This window comes from Aythya marila, assembly GCF_965140915.1.
Source record: "Aythya marila genome assembly, chromosome: 1".
NCBI lineage: Eukaryota > Metazoa > Chordata > Aves > Anseriformes > Anatidae > Aythya > Aythya marila.
Window position 1 is genome coordinate 144,668,563 of NC_139042.1, and position 18,481 is coordinate 144,687,043.

Consider the following 18,481-nt stretch of genomic DNA (forward strand, 5'->3'; position numbering starts at 1 on the left):
TTATTTTATTTACAGGTAATTGGATTTAAAATAAATAAATAAATAAATAAATATTATTCTTATAACTTCTCCTGCTATTGTAACATTTTTTATCCTTTAGAATATAAAATTTTTGGTTTATTTTTAAGAAAAGGGACAACATCATTATATGATAAAGCAACCTGAAACAGTAACTGCATTTTTTTTTGAGACAGATTAATTATAAAGTTATATTTTACAAGAGTTAAAATTTTCAAGTGAGTATTTTGAAAAATTAAACAGCTTAAACAATCAGAATTGTACAGAATACTGAGTTGGAAGTGGCCCACAAGGATCACTGAGTCCAACTCCTGGCTCCATAAAGGACTACTCAAAAACCAAACGATGTGTCTGAGTGCGCTGTCCAATGCTTCCTGAACTCTGGCAGGCTCGGTGCCACAACCACTGTCCTGGGGAGCCTGTCCCAGTGCCCGACCACCCTCTGGGTGCAGAACCTTTCCCTAACCCCCAGCCTGACCCTCCCCGTCCCAGCTCCATGCCATTCCCTCGGGTCCTGTCGCTGTCCCCAGAGAGCAGAGCTCAGCGCCTGCCCCTCTGCTCCCCTCGTGAGTGAGCTGCAGGCCGCCATGAGGCCTCCCCTCAGCCTGCTCTGCTCTGGGCTGGGCAAACCAAGGGACCTCAGCCCCTCATACTTCTTGCCTTCCAGACCCTTCACCATTTTTGTAGCCGTACTTTGGACACTAATAGTTTTATGACCTTCTTATATTTTGATGCCCCAGACTATAAACTGTACTCAGCATGAGCCCTCGAAAGCTCAGAGCAGAGTGGGACAATCCTTTCCTTAACCAGCTATCAGTGCCTGATGCACCCCATGGTGTTTTTGGCCCTTCTGGCTGTCAGGGCACACTGCTTACTCACATTCAATGCCATCAACCACACCATCAGATCCCTTTTTGCAGGGGTGCTCTCTAGCCTCTCATCCCCCAGTCTGTACGTATACCCAGGATTGCCCCTTCCCAAGTGCAGAATCTGGCACTTGCTCTTGTTAAACTTCATATTGTTGGTGATTGCCCAGCTCTCTAGTTTGTCCAGATCTCTCTGTAAGGCCTCTCTACCCTTGATGGAGTCAGAAGCTCCGCTCAATTTAGTATCATCTGGAAACTTACTCAGTACATCTTCTAGTTCTACATTTAACTCATTCATGAAAACATTAGAGAGAACTGGCCCCAAAATGGAGCCCTGTGGAATCCCACTAGTGACCGGCCACCAGTCTCATGTAACCCCATTTACTTACAACTCTTCAAGCCTGATCCATCAGCTAATTGTTCACCTATTACATTATGTTTTTATCTAGCTGTATGCTGGACATTTTGTCCAGAAGGATACTGTGAGAAACAGTATCAAAAGCTTTACTGGAATCCAAAAAGATTACATAACTGGCTTCCCTTGGTCAACTAGATGGGTGACCTTGTCATAAAAGGAAATTAAGTTAATTAAACAGGACCTTACCCTCATGAACTCGCCTTGGCTGTGGCCAGTGACCACATTGTCCTTCAGGTGTTTTTCAATAACTACCAGAATAATTTTCTCCATAATTTTGCCAGGCAGCGAAGTGAAACTGACAGGCCTGTAATTATCAGGGTCTTACCATCAAATCATCAAACCCTCTTTATTTTTGATGTTATACTGATGTAAATAGGCTGAGAATTGCAGCATTCTATATTAAATGCCAAAAGAGGACCGCATAATGGTGTGTTTTTCAAGAATACTCACAATATTTTTGCATGGTATATCCTCCCAAACCCCTTGTATCTGATAGATTCTGGGTCTGCAAATATTTTAAGAAGTTAAATTTGAACATGCAAACAATTCTATTTATTTCAGATAGTCCTCTTATGCACAGAATTACATGTGAATGCAAGACTCTGCAGGGACAGAGTATCCAGATTGCCCAGGACTTTTCTCATCTTAAAGATGTGTAGTATAAACCACATGGGGGCATAAATCCTGGTTAATAGCTTGGTATCCTATTCTCTGATGATAATGATAGGATTTCAGTATTAAAATTCCCAGAAGTTGATGAATTTGAAGTTAAAGTTTGAAAATTAATTGATGATTGGATCTGTAGCTGTATCTCTGGGTACTGGGGATTTTTAAATTGCATCTATATATCAGTATATATTGAGTCATTTATACCATGCACGCCCCTCCCCCCCCATACAACACATGTTAAATATTAATTGGAGTAAGTAAGTACTATCCTTAGCTAAGTAATAATAGCTCTGAGCAATTACATGAGGATTTTCCATGTAATTAAGATGTAATTGAAGTACATCTTTAGATACCAAAACAAAGATTATTTTTTTTTCACAGTAGACCTATCATTTATTTTAATCTAGCTCAATCTTTCTAAAGATTTTTTTTTTCTTTACATTACTGTCAGAAGTAACACATCATCCTGAAGTGTGCTCACTGAAATAGGAAAGATAGATTTACTGAGTAAGAAGGTGCTATCAGCTAAACTTTTCTTTGTTGGGTAACAGCATAAATGTCTGTAGCTATTCAACTGGGTATCAACTCTTGTAATGCAAACCAAATACCAATATCCTCAAACTTTCAAGTTAAAAGGTGTAATAATATAAAAGGGGTGAAGAAATTTAAAGTTAGAGAGATGGGGGTTGAGTTAATTGTGGTGTAGCAGTACTGCCATTCTGTCACTCTGGCGATGAGTGTATCCCAAGGACAAAAAGCAGCCAAAAACACACCTCATGTTCAGAAAACATAAGTCAAGATTCTTCCCCTTGAGTTCTTCCTCTCCAAAATAATAAGTTTCTAAGCAGCAAAAGGTTGGGGATATTTTCCTCTCTGGGTTCAATTTAGATAAGCCTACAGAGGACATCTGAATCAGTTTTTTTCATTTTCTCTAAAACCACAAATGTTTGTATTGTAATTTATTAAAAACATCCCTTGAGACCTAATGAAGCTGATGTTGACATGCAGTGATGTCTTTTCATCCTGTACATCGTACTGTGAGATACTTAAGGTGATTTTTATTTTTTATTTTTTGAACAATTTTGGAAGGCAAAATTAGCACAATCGAATGCACTGGAAAAAAATTTACAAGATCTGGCCTTTCTAGAGCATCCCAACATTCAAATCCTGGGGGCAGATCAGCAGCCGGGCCCTGGGTATTTGGGGCTGGATTTCAGTAACGGAGGTACACCCTTTATTGGGGAAGCACTGGTGCTATCTAGTGACCACCAGAAGTATTGCAACATTCCATTTAAAATGTTCGGCTTTCCTGGCCATACATTTCTTTGCAGTGTGCTAACATCCCCTGTTATCCAGGTACAGGGACAGACAGCTGTCAAAAAAAAAAAAAAAAAAACAAAAAACAAACAAACAAAAAAACAAACAAAAAAAAAACAGACAAAAGAAAAGGCAAAAAAAAAAAAGAACAAACTTGAACTGTGTTCACTTCTCCTACCAGGAAATTACCTGACTACAGGAAATTACCTGACTGCAGGAAAGCACTGAAGGAATCTCTGTTTCTTGCTCCTGTTGCAATGGTCTGGGCACTCTGGCAGTGCAGTTACAGCTTTTAAATCTCTAACAACATGCAATAAATTTGTTTGAACCTGATAAGCTATTGCCTAGCTTTCTGCATTTAACAATCTCTGATGCTAAAGTCTTTCTTTTTAATCTAGCTGTGTTTTCTTTAGTAATATTTTCACATCAGCATTTTAGCATTAGGCTGGGCCGGAAATAGAAGACACTAAACATTGTAAGATAGAAAAAAGGACATGATTTGCTCTGAGAAGCCACAAACCTAAGACCAGGGAAATTGATTATTAAACAAATCAATGGCTCAAGATAGCAAGTCACAACATATATCTTGCTAGCTTGCTTGCTTACTTCAGCTTGATTTATGTATCTGTTTATTTGTAGCTGTAATTACTGTGTCAGCACCAGTTTCATACAGCAAAACCAAGTAACATTAGGATTAACAGGAAGCATAAATTGTGAAGTAATATCAAGTTAATGATATAATAACTTTTAGGGCCAGTTCAGTAATGGTTTTGATTTTGGTTTCTAATAGCTTACAGAGAGCAAACATGCCTGTATGGGTAATTTATTATCCTGAAATTGTGACTGAAATATGATCAGTCATTCTTGTAGGTAAATAATTGAATGGGAAGGAGCTGTATGAGTAAGGAAGACTTTCACATCCATATTGTTGGCAATAACTATGCTGTCTGCAGCTTCCATAACTGAGATATCGGTAAAAGTCCTTCAGATAACTGGGCTGGGTAACACCACATGTGCAGCACCTGATCTATAAACAAAAGCTCAGTTGTTATATAGACAGTGCAGTGGAATTTGTACACTGAAACTGGGTGGACAGATTCATTATCATGTGTGATTTCTGCACTAAAATGGCAAGCTGCTGTTCTCCTTTCTTGTACTTACCACTGCAGGACTTAATATTCTTTCAGCAATATTTTGGTTTTACTTGGTTTGCTTCTTCTACTCTTAATAGAAAGTAAATGAGATATGAAGTCTTCCTGAAATGTGAAATCTATATAGAGAAAATGAGCTATGTTCATGGATTTCAGGAGGGCAACCTTTAGGAAGCTGGATTTGAGCATGCATCTCTTCTGTAAGGATAAGGAAAGGCATGAAAAGGACTTTATTAGTTCTGGCAGCACCTTGGGTATGTGTTCACCTCAACTCCTGAAGGCCCAAACGCTGCAACTGTATTCTGGGGGAACAGGTATGGTGAGCTCGGTGTACCCTAGCTCTCTTCCTTAATGGTGTATCACACTGGCAGGAGTCCACTTGTTGGAGCTCTTTGCTCCCTCCCTAGATTATCCTAGGTTATCCCCAGGGCTGGTTCCAGGCACAGTCACACACATGGTTCAGTGGGCACAGTTTTGGAGATTGGTAATGAGAAAGAACAAACAAATAATTTAGGCTGTAGCTTCTGCTGGAGGAAGAACAGCATGAAGTTGTGTCTTCAGTCTGCCTTATTCCTGGGTATGGTACTCACAGCACAGCCTAGCAGTGCAGCAGAGGTAACCAGACACATGGATACTCTGCAAGAGGGGATCCAACCACCCTTTGTACCCTCAGCCATGCTCCCCATCATGCATCCTGTCTCCAAGGTGCTTCAGGCTCATTTTCTGCCTGTTCAGCTCCCTAGATCAGCTGGTGGTAAGCACAGAAGAAAACCATCCGGTGTGCAAAGGTTAGGGATGGGGAAAGGCTGGGTGATTATTCTTTCAGTGGCAGCTAGCCAATATAGATTGATTTAGCTGCATTGTAAAACAGCATCCTCAGAGCCAGGGAGTCTGACAGCAGTCGGCCTCAGTCAGCATCCAGGTCCCAAACTGATGAGCTCTGGGTAACCTGAGCATCCGCATAGACTGCTGCACGCAGGCTCTTACACAGATTGATTTAGCAAGCTGAACATCACATTAAAGCAATGCCCTTCTGCTCCACTGGCTGTGGTTGCCTGTCTGCACATTTGTAGCAGAAGCATCCCCTGATTTCTACTTTCTACTTTGTCTTGCCTACTAAAAACACATTTTGCTCAGTTTTGCTTTGCTGGTCTGTACATTTGCTCGTGATTCTTCACTTAGGAGAATTTCAGAAGGGAGACCCTGGGCAGCCTGCAAAGAAGCATGTTGAAAAGCTTGTTAGGCATATATAAAGAACCTATTAAAATGGTTAACAATGAGAAACGACTGTTGAGGTCCTTGTTGTTTTATGATAAAATACATATTTTGTTATATTCTGCATATTTTAAATTTTTATTACAATAAAATTATATTAAGGCCTTAGTGATGGAAAAACATACTTTCTCATGGTTCTACCATACCTGGAAAATAAATTTCAACTGCAGCTACATGAAAGCTACTGGGTATAAAATTGTTGATTGTCTATGGGAAAAATAGAAGTAATTAATTAGTGTTATCCTTTCCCACTTCAGAATACCAATATTATGTTTTTCTAAATCATTCAGAGAAAAGGCAGTAATAAAGTGTTGCCTTGTCTTGAGCTGTAACACTTAATGCTTTCTAGCACACTTCTCTGGTAATGCAAAATGGCCAGAGCAAACAGGTCAGTTGAACTGCAGGCACTGAAACTTTGTTTTGCTAGATCAGCACAACCAGCCAGAACATGAATATTGAGTTTCTGCACGGGAGGTGATCTTCATGAATTTCTGCAGAATGACATTTTCCCCTTTGGTTTCTGTTGAGACAGAGAATTTTGGTTATGAAGAATAACTGGAGGGGCAAGAGGAAAGGGCATTGATTGCAGTTAACTAGCTCTAGTCCTTGCACACAGTTCCCCTGTTGTGTAAAATCTTACAGGGAATATGTATGTTTCCAATACTGAAACAATTAATTCATTTTTTATAAGCCTACCATTAAGTGGCACAGCACATATCTTTAACTCATTTTTATTCCTAAACAAAGGAAAAATCTTGAATAGGTGAATTCTGTATTTGAACTGCCATAGTTAAGGGACAGTAGTCTGGCCTTCTCTTGCAGAACAAAGACATCTGAATTCCTGCTTTAGGCCAAAGCAGAACTCAGTTTGAGCAACAGAGCCTAGCTCTGCTCTCATAAATCACTTCTGTCTCATTAGTGACCTGAAAATTCTTAAATTAATCTGATTTAATAATACCTGTTAAGAAGGAATTTGTCTGCTGACTCACTACATTCTAGATTTGTTTTAAAAAATATATATTTGTTAAACATAATTAATCTTTCTTCTCCATGTTAATTTATGTGTTAATTTTTGCTCATGGCTGGAAACACAGAAAGCTGATGATTTCTGTTTTCTTCTTGCTAAGGCGTAGGATGGTACCATCCTACATTATAACAAAGCATATGTCATCAAGGCTTCTACAAACCCTAAGTGGCTTTTGTTTTGTTTTATTTTACAATGTGTTGCTGATAATTTCAAGTTTGACATGAAACAATAAATATTTAAAATTTCAGGAAGTTATTAGCATTTTTTTTAATTTTCTCAATGTAAACTAGTGTGAAAGTAGAGAAAACTTTATTGCTGGATATATAATTGAAAAAAAAAAGGAATTTTTATTTTAGTGTGGCCATTTGTAACTGCTGTTTCCCCAGGTACAAATGAATAGAGTTGTGTTTTAGTAGGAGATGTTAATAATGTCCTTTTCTTAAGAAGCATTGTTAGTGACAAGATTCAGAAAACTGAGTTTAAAATCAGTTTCCAAGTATTTGGTCATTAGCATCCCTTTGCTGGCATCTTTGAAATAATGTTTTCCACAATTCTTTCCCCTTATGATGGTTCACAAACCCACAAGATCAACAGGGAAAACTCATTGCTGATATGAAATGCTACAACTTATTCTGCACTAAGTGAAGTGAAAAAATAATACCCGCCCCCTCCACTCTAGGTAAATTCAAAAGGAAACATTTTTTCTTCAGGTAATTCAATGGCAATAATTTAAAATGTCTCATAGCAGTAGTGTAAAGCCCCTATAAAGTACGTATTTTGAATAAATTCAAAATGATACTACATTTCATAACTAAAACAGAAGATTCAACTCTTGTAAATATAAGACAAATGTAATTACTAAAATGTAGTTAGATAGTCAGGAAAGTGAAGAACTCTAGTGGAGGTAATGGACAAAATAAAGAAAGAAGGAAGCACAGAAATAAAGAAATAGGTGGCTACAAAGCCTTGCTTTCCTTTTAAGTGAAAATTGTAATTTACGCTTTCTTTGTTCTTTTTTTGTAGTAATTAAAGCTGACAGAATAATGTAGCTCAACAGTATGTATTGCCAGTGTTCAGACATGAAAACCAGCTGTCACACCCTAGCAATCACCTCATGCAAGGAAAGCCATGGCAGAAAGCATGAGGAAAACCAAGTCAGTTCAGCCCTCAGATACCAAGGCTGAGTCTAATGTGCCGTGTGTCCCATTTGCAACGTGGTCAGAGATGCACCTTGTTTCTCAAGGATGTGGTAGCAAATCCTTAAGCTGTAGTAACTTGCTCATTTGCCTGAGCCCTCAACATGCAGCTGAACCATTTTGCACAGACATTTAAGGTGTTGAGTTGTAGCCAGCGCATTATAATTGGCTTTGTCCTTTCAACTGCTTTCTCCTTTTCCTGACTTTATGGAGGACAACTTAAAAGATGCCATTAAAGGGCACGGTTCAGGTCTAACCTTCTTTTGCTGTTTGAATGGAGAAGGAAACTTAAAGTAAAAGCAAGCATGGAATCTGAGTTGTTATCAGATATCTCTGTCATAAGCAAATATCCTTATCTGTGTTTTCAGACAGCTGAAGTGGCATTAGCCAATTTGAAGAATAAGTATGAAAATGAAAAAGCAATGGTGACTGAAACCATGACCAAGCTACGGAATGAACTTAAGGCTTTGAAGGAAGATGCAGCAACCTTCTCATCCTTGAGAGCAATGTTTGCAACCAGGTAAGGGAAATGATTTCACTGTCTGACTCAACACTGTAAAAGTAAATAAGTGTGCAAAGCGAGAACAGACATACCTGTGTATGTTCGGTACTTAGGAGGAGAGACAGAAATTATTTTCTGCAAGGTCAAGGGTTTGCTGGATGAAGGTGAACGAGTCTTGCAGTGCTTGCTGTGCAAAACTTGCAAGCTTTCAAGTGCTACTGGGATGCATGTCTTGGAAAATAATGCTGGAGAATAGCAATGTCAATACAACCTTGAGTAAAGTGTTATAAAGGCCAATATCAGCCTTCAGTCCATTTGCATTTATAGGGCTTTTTTAAGTGAAAATCAAATAGGAGATTTATATGGCTGATATTCGCATTCAGAAGTACACAGTGATTCTGTCACATAAAGCTGTCGTATGGTTAATGAAGATCTTCAGAATCTTACGGCTTCATTATCATGAGATTTATTACCTACCACTAGAAAAATCTATTTCATCAACCAGCCTGTGCTGTAATCCAGCACTAATAATTGTGAGGTCACTGCAATTTCACATTCCAACATGAATTCTTATTTTCTCCAGCTGTAATATCAAATTTATTAACTTCTACACAGGATAAAAATTTCACTTACCTTCTGTAGCATAAGTCCTCCTGACAGGACAGTAATTAATCATTTCTCTTCTTTCCTTCTTCCATACATTCTTAAAAGAGCTTTTGGTTTTAGGTGCTTTTCAAAATGTTAGCTACAAGTATTTCGTTTTTGAAGATCCAGTGCTTCCATTAATAAATTCTTAACACTCAAATAAGCAAAGAAAACAGCAATCTTGGGACTTTTTTTTCTATTATTTCTTCCCCCTCCCTCTTCTCCCTGTTTGTGATCGAACACAATGAAGATTTCTTGCTTGTGCTTTAGTCCATAAGTGATAAGACTTCTTCATGCCTTGTGCCCGTGTGCTCCCTGCACTATATAGGTGCTATCTCACCTCTTCCACCATTCTTCAGTCTTTTGTTGCTTAGTCATGGTAGCAGCAGCAGCTGAGAGGTGGGACGGATGGAGAAGGGGCCATTTCCATGCTGTGACTTTGGTGCTGTGTACAAATTCATCATAGGTTCATCGTTGGAAGAGTACGTGTAGTGCCATAATGGAAATGAAGAGCCAACTCATCAGGTGGTGTGAACCAAGGTAGCTCCATTCATTTCACTGCCATCTAGAGAATGCCTTCAGGAAAGCAAACTTCTGTGTGTGTTTTAGAAATGCACGTGTCAATCTTTGTTTACCGGCTCATTACTCTAGGAGGTAAATGAATGTACTAACTCTATAAGGCTACCTGGAGGGCTACTAACTCCTGAAGAGAGGTGTGGCATCACGAGCATAAAGCAAACAAGGGTCATGTGTGGAGTCTAAATCTCAGCCTGTGAGGTGAAACAAGTTTGCAAAGATTTGGAAGCTGATGCTTAAAGAGAATATTAGGTTGGTGTACTGAGTGCTCTTTACTGTATTCAGGCATCCCACATGCACACTTCTGCTGGATTTAAGGCATGCCCTACAGCCAGCGGGAGGCAGCAGCATCTTTTCTGCAAGAATTAAGCTTAAAGGGTGCCATTCATTTAGATGCCTATTATAGATATCTTGTGTAGGATGCAGTGAAACATGTCTCTTCTACAACTGTAAAAGGAATCTGTGTCACTTGCTGAGTTACCAATTTCCACTTTGTAAATGTCTAATATTAGTAGAGATAACCCCCACTCAGAGCATCGACTACTGTTGGTAAATGCCATGCAGTTGTGATTAAAAACTCACTGCAGGACCTATGGATGTATTCCTGCCCTTGAGGTCATACGTTTTGACCAGTATCTTGTAGAGACAGTGATTAAAAGTCACTCACTGCAACATCTTGCATATCAGTGGGCTTCTATAGATTTTTCTGTTGTAGAATATTGCTTTTCCTTCCCTACCCTGGAATCTAATGACCTTCATAATTAAATCAATTTTCCTAAATGTTCAAATCATTGACTCATTCTGTGTACTTCATTTGGAATAGCTTTTGCTTAATTGACAAAGAGACAATATACTATAAATGTCTGTTCAAGAAGAGAAACCTGTTTGGAAATAGAAGAATGCGAGATTCTCTATGCAGTAACATTTGATATGATAGCAACATTCAGCATTTATATATTTATATATATATATATATAATATATATAAATATTTAAATATAAAAAATTATATATTTTATATTAAAAATTTATATATATATAAATGCTGAATGTATATATACATATATATATATGTATATTTATATATATAGTCTTATGTTAAATAAAACAGTGATTTCCATGGTAATCCTGCATCACATGATACTATTGATTTTGTCCTATAGGGAGAATATCTCTCTAAAAGTAGAGTTGTTTCATAGGTGTCAAAATGATTTTACATGCTGCTTGATTGAGCAATATCCTTTTTCATAACCCATTCTTTTCTGTTCACTTGACTCTAAAATGGACGTTCATTCTGGTGCTGAATTGTATGGATCCTTCATCATATCCACTGCATAAAGCTCATGCCACGTTATAAGGAGAGTATAGCGGATGTGTTTCTAGTCTGAACAGTAAAGACAACAATTTTCTGCAAAGCTTCCCTATGCAGAAAGCAAGAGTCTTCCTTTTTTTTTTGTGATTTTCCCTTGACACTTGTGCGTCCTTCTATTCCTCAGTTTCTTTCTTCAGATCTCTTCTGCCGCTCAAAGTTCCTTCTGTCCAGCCTTATACCTCTTTCGTTCTTTTTATTTTCCTGGACTGTTTGTTTCCCAATCCACAATCTCTGTGGTTCTGATCTCTACAGCTTCCTTCTTCCTTCTTCATTAGCCTCGATCCCTTTCTGAATTTAATTCAGACCTGCAAGAATATGTTCTTACCGCAGTTCAAGCTCCTGTTTCCTCAAACACACTTCAAAAAAGAAAAATAAAACAAAAGTATAAAAACTTTCTGTTATCAAACTCATGATACAGCTGCTTTTTTAAATCACTCAATTTTTACACCAACCCTTTTGGATCTTAAAACCACAAAAAATACACCACACTTATAGGACAAAGAAATTCAGTTTTTTAGACTCTTTTAATCATCTATCTGGAAAGTTTAGAGAGCTAGAGAAGGTCAGAATGTTGGAATTAACTGGAGTGATGAAATTTATCTGCCAGCTGTGAAGAACAGCTGATTGTTAAACACCTTAACTGTTCATTTTCAGGCATCATAAATGTTTTGCTTTTTAAAACTCAGTGTCTTTATATCTGTGGTAATGTTTTGGGGTAGACACCACTGATGAGGGCTCTTCCATAGTAGCACTTTTGTTGATATATTTTAATGGTGCATTAAGCCTGCTGCTGCAGCTTCTGCTGGAGAAGTCATCTTCTGTGGCTGCTTGTGGGTGGGATGCATGGAATGGGCAAAGTTTAAATTCCCACCTGATAGCAGGGCTATGTGGTGCCCGTCAGATTCACAGCTTCTGTCTACTTATTTACTGTGCTGCTTCTGATATTCCCAGAGCAGAAAATGGTGTGAGCCTTTCCTGCCCCTTCTGTTGCTGCCCCTTGCCCCAGCCCCGAGACACTGACATGGTGTGAGCTGTGGGGTGGTGATGCTGACAGCCAGTGCTCCTCTAGAGGGCAAATAAAAAACAAATTCTTTAAAACTCTAGTTTTTCCATCTAGAGTAGGGGTTGAGCTGAGAGGGGAAGGGATAAAATGTCTCGTGACGAAGGAGAGAAACAACTGTCTGTACAGAAGGATCTTGAAGGGATTCAGAAAGCTAATTTTACTGAGTCCCTGCATACTTTTATTTTCCTATGCTAAATAGATATTCAAAAGTAGAGAAATATTACTCAAGATATTGCCATACTCCAGACACTACATGTACTGATTTTATTCTCTACCCATCAAGATGTTTTCTTATGATTAATACTTAAAGAAAATTTGTGCTGAAGACATGGGTTAAGAAGTATGGACAGATCCCAGAGCTATCCTGGATGAGAAAACATTCATGAGCAGAAGAGAATTATGCTTATGTGGTAGAGCCAGGATTTCTCACTGTCAATGTCACTGGGTTTAGCTCAAGCTCTGCTATGATTTGTGTGACTGAAATTCTGCCTAGGCCTGACTTGGTATTTGGTTTGCATTCGTAGATGACAGAGAAATATGAAAAAATCCTACGTAAGCTTCTTGGATCACTTGATACAAAATAAACAGGCTTATGCATCTGTCTGCTTCCTTTCTGAGACAGGAGAAATAAGAAATATGTGAAAACTTGACACTGCATAAATCTTAAGACCAACATACAAGATAATTTACTAGTCACTTGCAGCTTACACCTGTCATGAGACAAGGGAGAAACTGTGACAGAGCTCTGATGCAGGAAGATGTAACCTAACCTGTTATGAACTACTACTCTAGCACTTCTAAAAGATCCATTGAGAGCTCTGGTGTATCCTGGAGCCCTGCTTGTTCTGCAGTGGTCCACACCATGCCAGAAATCCTCTCTCTTAAGAGCTCTTAGCCTTTTTCTTCCTCTGTATGCTGTGAGACTTCACCAATGTTTATAAAATGTATGGGTAAAAGGCAAGATGAACATGTGTAAAGCTTTTTTTATTTTTTAATTGGAAACACCTTTCTTTTTATCCTTCACTTGCATATATCAGGCAATATTTCGTTACAGGACCATGTCTGCAGGCAGTGGCTACCTCCCACTACGTGGAATAACCTTCACTGCTGCAGACTTCAAGAAGATCTGAGGCTGTTAATTCAGCAGTTTCTAAAGTCAATTATGGCCTTCATTTGACTGATTTAGGCTTAACCTTTCTGAACGCTATTTCTCAAAAAATATATGCGCTTGAGCAACAAAACACAGAGACAATGGGCCATGTGTTTGTGCAAAATAATAGGAAACTTCGAGTTGTGGTGGAGGTCAGATGACTGGAACCACCCAAACACTGCAGTGAACTGCCAAGAATGCTGGATTGCTATTGTGGGGAGACTTCTAGGAAGGGCATATAGTTAGCGAGAACAGCTGGAAAATGTATTAATGAGATTGTTTTTGTTTTGAGTGTGAGGCCAGCTAACTGCATCTAGCATATCCACATTTCTAGGTCTATCTTGTTATTGTTCATAGCAGGTAGTGAAAAGCATTTTTGCCTAAATCTGCTTTAGTGGTATCCACCCTCAGGAGGTTATGTTTCTTAACTGCTCAGTTATGCTCTTTTTACAAAGCAGATGTCTAGATACGAGAACATATTTAAAAGCCTGAGGAAAAAAAATAAAAAAATCTTCTAAAAAGAAAATTGGCTTATGGGCATACTAAAGCAAGACAGTTCATTCCTTTAATGGCACAGTGCTACAGGTGTTGCTGCAGATGTTACTTTTTAATATTAATTTTTAATAGAAAGCATATTTGAAGTCTCATCTAGACAAGAGGAGAGCAGGAGAGAAAAAGAGGGAGGTGGATACAGGATCCATCTGTTTACAAGAATGAGTCTTTAAAACCCTGATAACTCAGACATTTTCTATTTTAAATGAATTCATTTTAATTTCTAGAATGCTGGCTTATTCTAATGTCTTTATCAAAGAAACTAGCTAAGACATCAATAAACATCTCATAACTTGCAGTAGAAATAGGTGCAAGTTGAATTGAAGCCAACCAATAATTCAGAAATCTCTCTCTTCCTCAGGCCTAAAATACAGATACTTACGCTTTTTAAGGTCCTGTAGAGAAATATAATACTGAAACTGTAGCTGAAGCTATGGCTGGCTGAGTCATTTTGCTTCCAGTTAAAGTGCCTAAATTATTCAAAAGGAGAGTGCAATATATATATGTGTGTGTGTATGTGAGTGAAGAGTAAGTATGAATTTTTGAGTATGCTTTATTTCTGTTTCTGAAGGAGAAGATTAAAATTACAAACAAGTTTCATCACTCAGTTTGTAATAATTCAAAATTTATTGCTTCACCCATTCGGAGAAGGAAACCTAAAATTATTTTCTTTGCTTGTTTTCTGAGAATGGTACTGATAAAAGTAAATCATCATCCATTACGCTATGTAATTACACAGCATATCTACTTAGATTTAAACATATCACATGTGGGGAGGAAATTTAATGAAATCTGTATTATTTAATGTGAAAAAATGTTAGATGTTGCCACAAATGTCTTATGGTTAGATAGTGCTGCTAGCCATGAATCATTTCACTGATGGTATACATTTTTCACTCTTGGTTGTTACTTGTTAGATGGTTCTATTTTTAATAAACCAAAACTATTTCACTTCAAAAATTGACTAAGAAATTCTGAAATGCCTTGCTCTTTGCGTTAACTTAATTGAATCATTTTTAAAAAGGAAGACTAAGTTGGATTTGATGTTAAATGCTAACAGACTCATATCAGAAAGGTGGTTTTATTTCAAAATCTATCTCAGCGATCTAAAGCTAATGAAAAAGAATGAAAAGTTTTTCATGCAGATAAGAGAGGCTGAGGGTTTAAAAGGAGTAAGTGTCCATGACATTTCATATCTGAGCACACCTCCAGAAGGCTCAACAGCAAATGTGAAATAGTTTCCAAGTGTGGGGCTTCCTGAATATTACTGCATTAACCAATTAAAAATGGCAAACAAGTGAAGGTTTCTAATTTCACAAAATCTGATCTGTGAAGTGTTCAAAATACTTAGTCTGTTTTTAATCATTTTTTGGGTAATATTTTTATGTAGTAGATATTACTATCTGTGGAACATACTACTATCTAATAAGTAGGCATCTGTATCCATGGTGAGTTACCAGCTGAACCAGCCCCCCAAGTTGTTATTTATGGGTTAACCTTGGGATAATCCCAAGCCTATCCTCCATTTGCTAGTTATGTGCATTAGAAGCATATTATAGTCATAGAATACTCTGATATTCTAGACATAGGTTATACTGCTGAATGGGAAGTTTCGGCATTCAGATCCAAGTAGGTATTTGTTCAAAGTGGGAAGAGAAGTTGTCAGGCTGTCTGCTTGCAGGGTTAGGTTCAACAAAAGCTTGGATCTGAATCCATGCTTGCAACTGAGGCCCGGTAATATGATCACTGGTAAAGTTGGTTCTTGGACCAGTTCCCCATATTTCTGCCTTGTTTGTTTTCCCAGGTGTGATGAATACGTCACGCAGCTGGATGAGATGCAAAGGCAGCTAGCAGCTGCAGAGGATGAGAAGAAGACACTAAACTCTCTGTTGCGCATGGCTATCCAACAAAAACTTGCCCTTACCCAGCGACTGGAGGATTTAGAGTTTGACCATGAGCAGTCCCGACGCAGCAAAGGCAAGCTTGGAAAGAGCAAGATCGGCAGCCCTAAAGTAAGTGAGGAGGCATCAGCCACCGTGCCAACCATAGACACTTTCCTCCTGCATAGTCAGGGCCCACAGCAACCAAACTTACTGGTCAGCAGTGGCACTCAGAGGAAAAGGTATGCATGCAGTGATCTTTATAGTACAGTGCAGTGGCCAGACTTTCATTAAAGTCGTTCACTGAATTGTAAACATTATTATTTTTTTGTTTTGCACTTGGGGAGAAGGAGGTGGGGAAGATATGAAAATGAAATTCAAAGCCTGGCAACATGTCATTCTGATCCTCCTACTCACAATGTTATTTCTTCCTTCTTAATGCAAAGTTTTTGCACTATTATCTGTCAGTGTCTCAGTGCATCTTGTATGTCTTTAATATTACTGTGAATGTATTTTCTTTAACAACTCTCCCTTAAGTTTTCCTTAAGGTTTTCCATAATGAGCATCTGAAATAAAAAAGGATTGTTCTCTATGAGCATTTCAATGCTTAACACAAAAGAAGTTGCATCGCTTTGTTAAGCTTTAGTGCTCACTTGCTCTTCATCAGCGCAAAAAGAATACAGATGTGTTCACTCCGATCAATTTTTCTGCATAGGAGCAAGCAACCTTTTGAAGGGGGATGGCTGCAATTCATAAACTAATGCAAATATTTTGCTGTTCAAGCAGTGAGTTCTCATCTTGTCTTGTGACTGTCCTGTCAAAGCTTTATAGGTGTGGGGATCTCCATGGTTCTGAAGATGAAAAGGACTCTCTGTTAGAGAAGTCCTAGATAATCATTCCTTTTTCTTGTACGTTCTAGTCACAATGCAAAAAGCAGAGAACATTCAGGGAGCCTTGTACATATCGACTCCAGGATATTGAGATATAAGTCAACCTCATCTCCTCCTCCCCTAATATGGACCAGGATTTCCCATGCAGGCAAGGTGCTCTGCTGTGGAAATGACATGGGGTGGCAACACTAGTTTGTTTTTACCTGTTAATCAAATTAACATGATGTTGTCATTCGTGAGGCTTTGAAAGGTAATTAAAGTAAAACTCTTTTGTTTCCATATGTATTTTTCTTGGATCTCCTGCAAGACTATTCTCACCTTCCCTTTGTGATCAGAGCCATCCCAGGACTTCAGGGACCTACCTCCAGAAATTATTAAGAGCCCCCCCTCATCCCGCTTCCACAGAATCATATCTTCTGAGGGGCCCCCCTTCCATGAGTGAATTCATCCATGGGCACCGTCTCAGCAAGGAAAAAAGGTTAACCGTGGCCACACCAGGTAAACATTTTTTCCTTGGGTGCATGTGGTGCTGAGTGGTTAGCAGAGCAGTGCGTCCTCCCAACACTGCAGATGCAATCTAATTTGGGCACCTTCTTGTGACCTGAAAAGCAAAATGTCTCCTCCTGTGTCACCTGCAGCAGGAGCTGACATTTTGCTCGCTGTGGCCCAAACTGGTTCCAGATGCAGTGGGGGAAGTCCTGCTGTGGAATAGGTGGGTGCAGTCCTGCTGGCATCCACAGAGGCTGCACCCCTGTGCCCGGGTGGTGCTTGGTCTGGTGGTTGTGTTGGTAGTCCCCACAGAAGACCCAAATCGAACAGGACAGAGGAGTTAGATGGGTGAGGACTGATGATGGAGTGGCTGGCGATGTGCACGAACCTAAGCAGTGTCCCTCTCCTGATGGCAGCAGAGGTGTTTCTAAGGTGTAGTGTTAAACTCACTGGAGGTTTAGTTTATAGAAACTGAATCATTAAGTTTATCTTCACAGGAAGCTTTTGCTCTTCATTTTCTGCCAAACTGTAGTATCTGCTTAGAACGATATGTAGAAAGGAAATGCGAACTGAATGTCATTTCAAAGGTTGTGACATCTCTCTGTTCCTGACAAAGTAATAATTACTTTTCTTCGGTGCCCATGCCAAACTTCCAGCCTTCAACTGTGCACACCCTTGTCTGGTGATAATTTTTTTTCGTTCATTTGCTTTGAAATCTCTTATACACAAAAAGCTTAAGTAGAAAATGTAAAAGTTAAAGCCCATAATGTGCTTTCTGCTAAAGTAACAGTCTGTTCTGGAAAGCTGAACAATGCCATACAATACATTATATCTCAGTGCCAGCAAGATATATCTCAGTGCCACCTTTGAGAAGTGCCATGCAAGTAACACTCAGAGGACAAGTGTAAAACCGCAGAGTCTAAACAAAACCTTCTCTTGTTGAAGTAAATAAACCGAAGAGCTGTTTCCTAGAGGGGGGAAAGGCAGAGTGAGAAAAGTAAAGACTTCAACATTTATAAAATAAATGGTACTGAGCTTTCAACAACTCCTTTGTATTCTGTTGGCAACACTCCAAAATATGCGGGCATACCCACCTGACTTTAGAAGAAGCTTGTGTGAGCAGTTATACCAATATTCTTGTGATTTGGAGAAGGCAGCAGTATGCTAAGAAAGGGAAACCCACGTGCTCATTTTCTACCCTATAGACAGGAATCCATTTCCTAAACACTGGCAGTGTCTCTTGTGTTCCTTCCTCTTCATCCTTCAACAGAATAAGAATGGTTTAACTTCTGATGGACACTTACCTCTCTTTAAAGAAGTGGATTTTGAATTTCCTGTATAACCAAACACTCCGCTTTGGAATTCCAAGGAAATGAAAGGAAGTAGACCCCAAAATGACAAATCTTCTATCTTACAATTTACAAGA

General features: G+C 38.8%; 1 protein-coding gene across 8 annotated transcripts in view; it reads left to right on the forward strand.

The window, feature by feature from the left end:
* Positions 1-18,481, forward strand: part of BICD1 (BICD cargo adaptor 1) — a 253,943-nt gene that overhangs the window by 132,373 nt on the left and 103,089 nt on the right. For 3 of the 8 annotated variants that reach the window (XM_082751454.1, XM_082751456.1, XM_082751453.1), the window contains exons 6-7: positions 8,306-8,457; positions 15,601-15,808. In XM_082751454.1, the coding sequence (XP_082607580.1) occupies positions 8,306-8,457; positions 15,601-15,808 (360 nt within the window). Of the gene's footprint in view, positions 1-8,305; positions 8,458-9,550; positions 9,622-15,600; positions 15,919-16,873; positions 17,065-18,481 lie in introns of those variants that run through there. The other 5 variants (XM_082751451.1, XM_082751458.1, XM_082751455.1 and 2 more) reach the window with 4 other exon arrangements.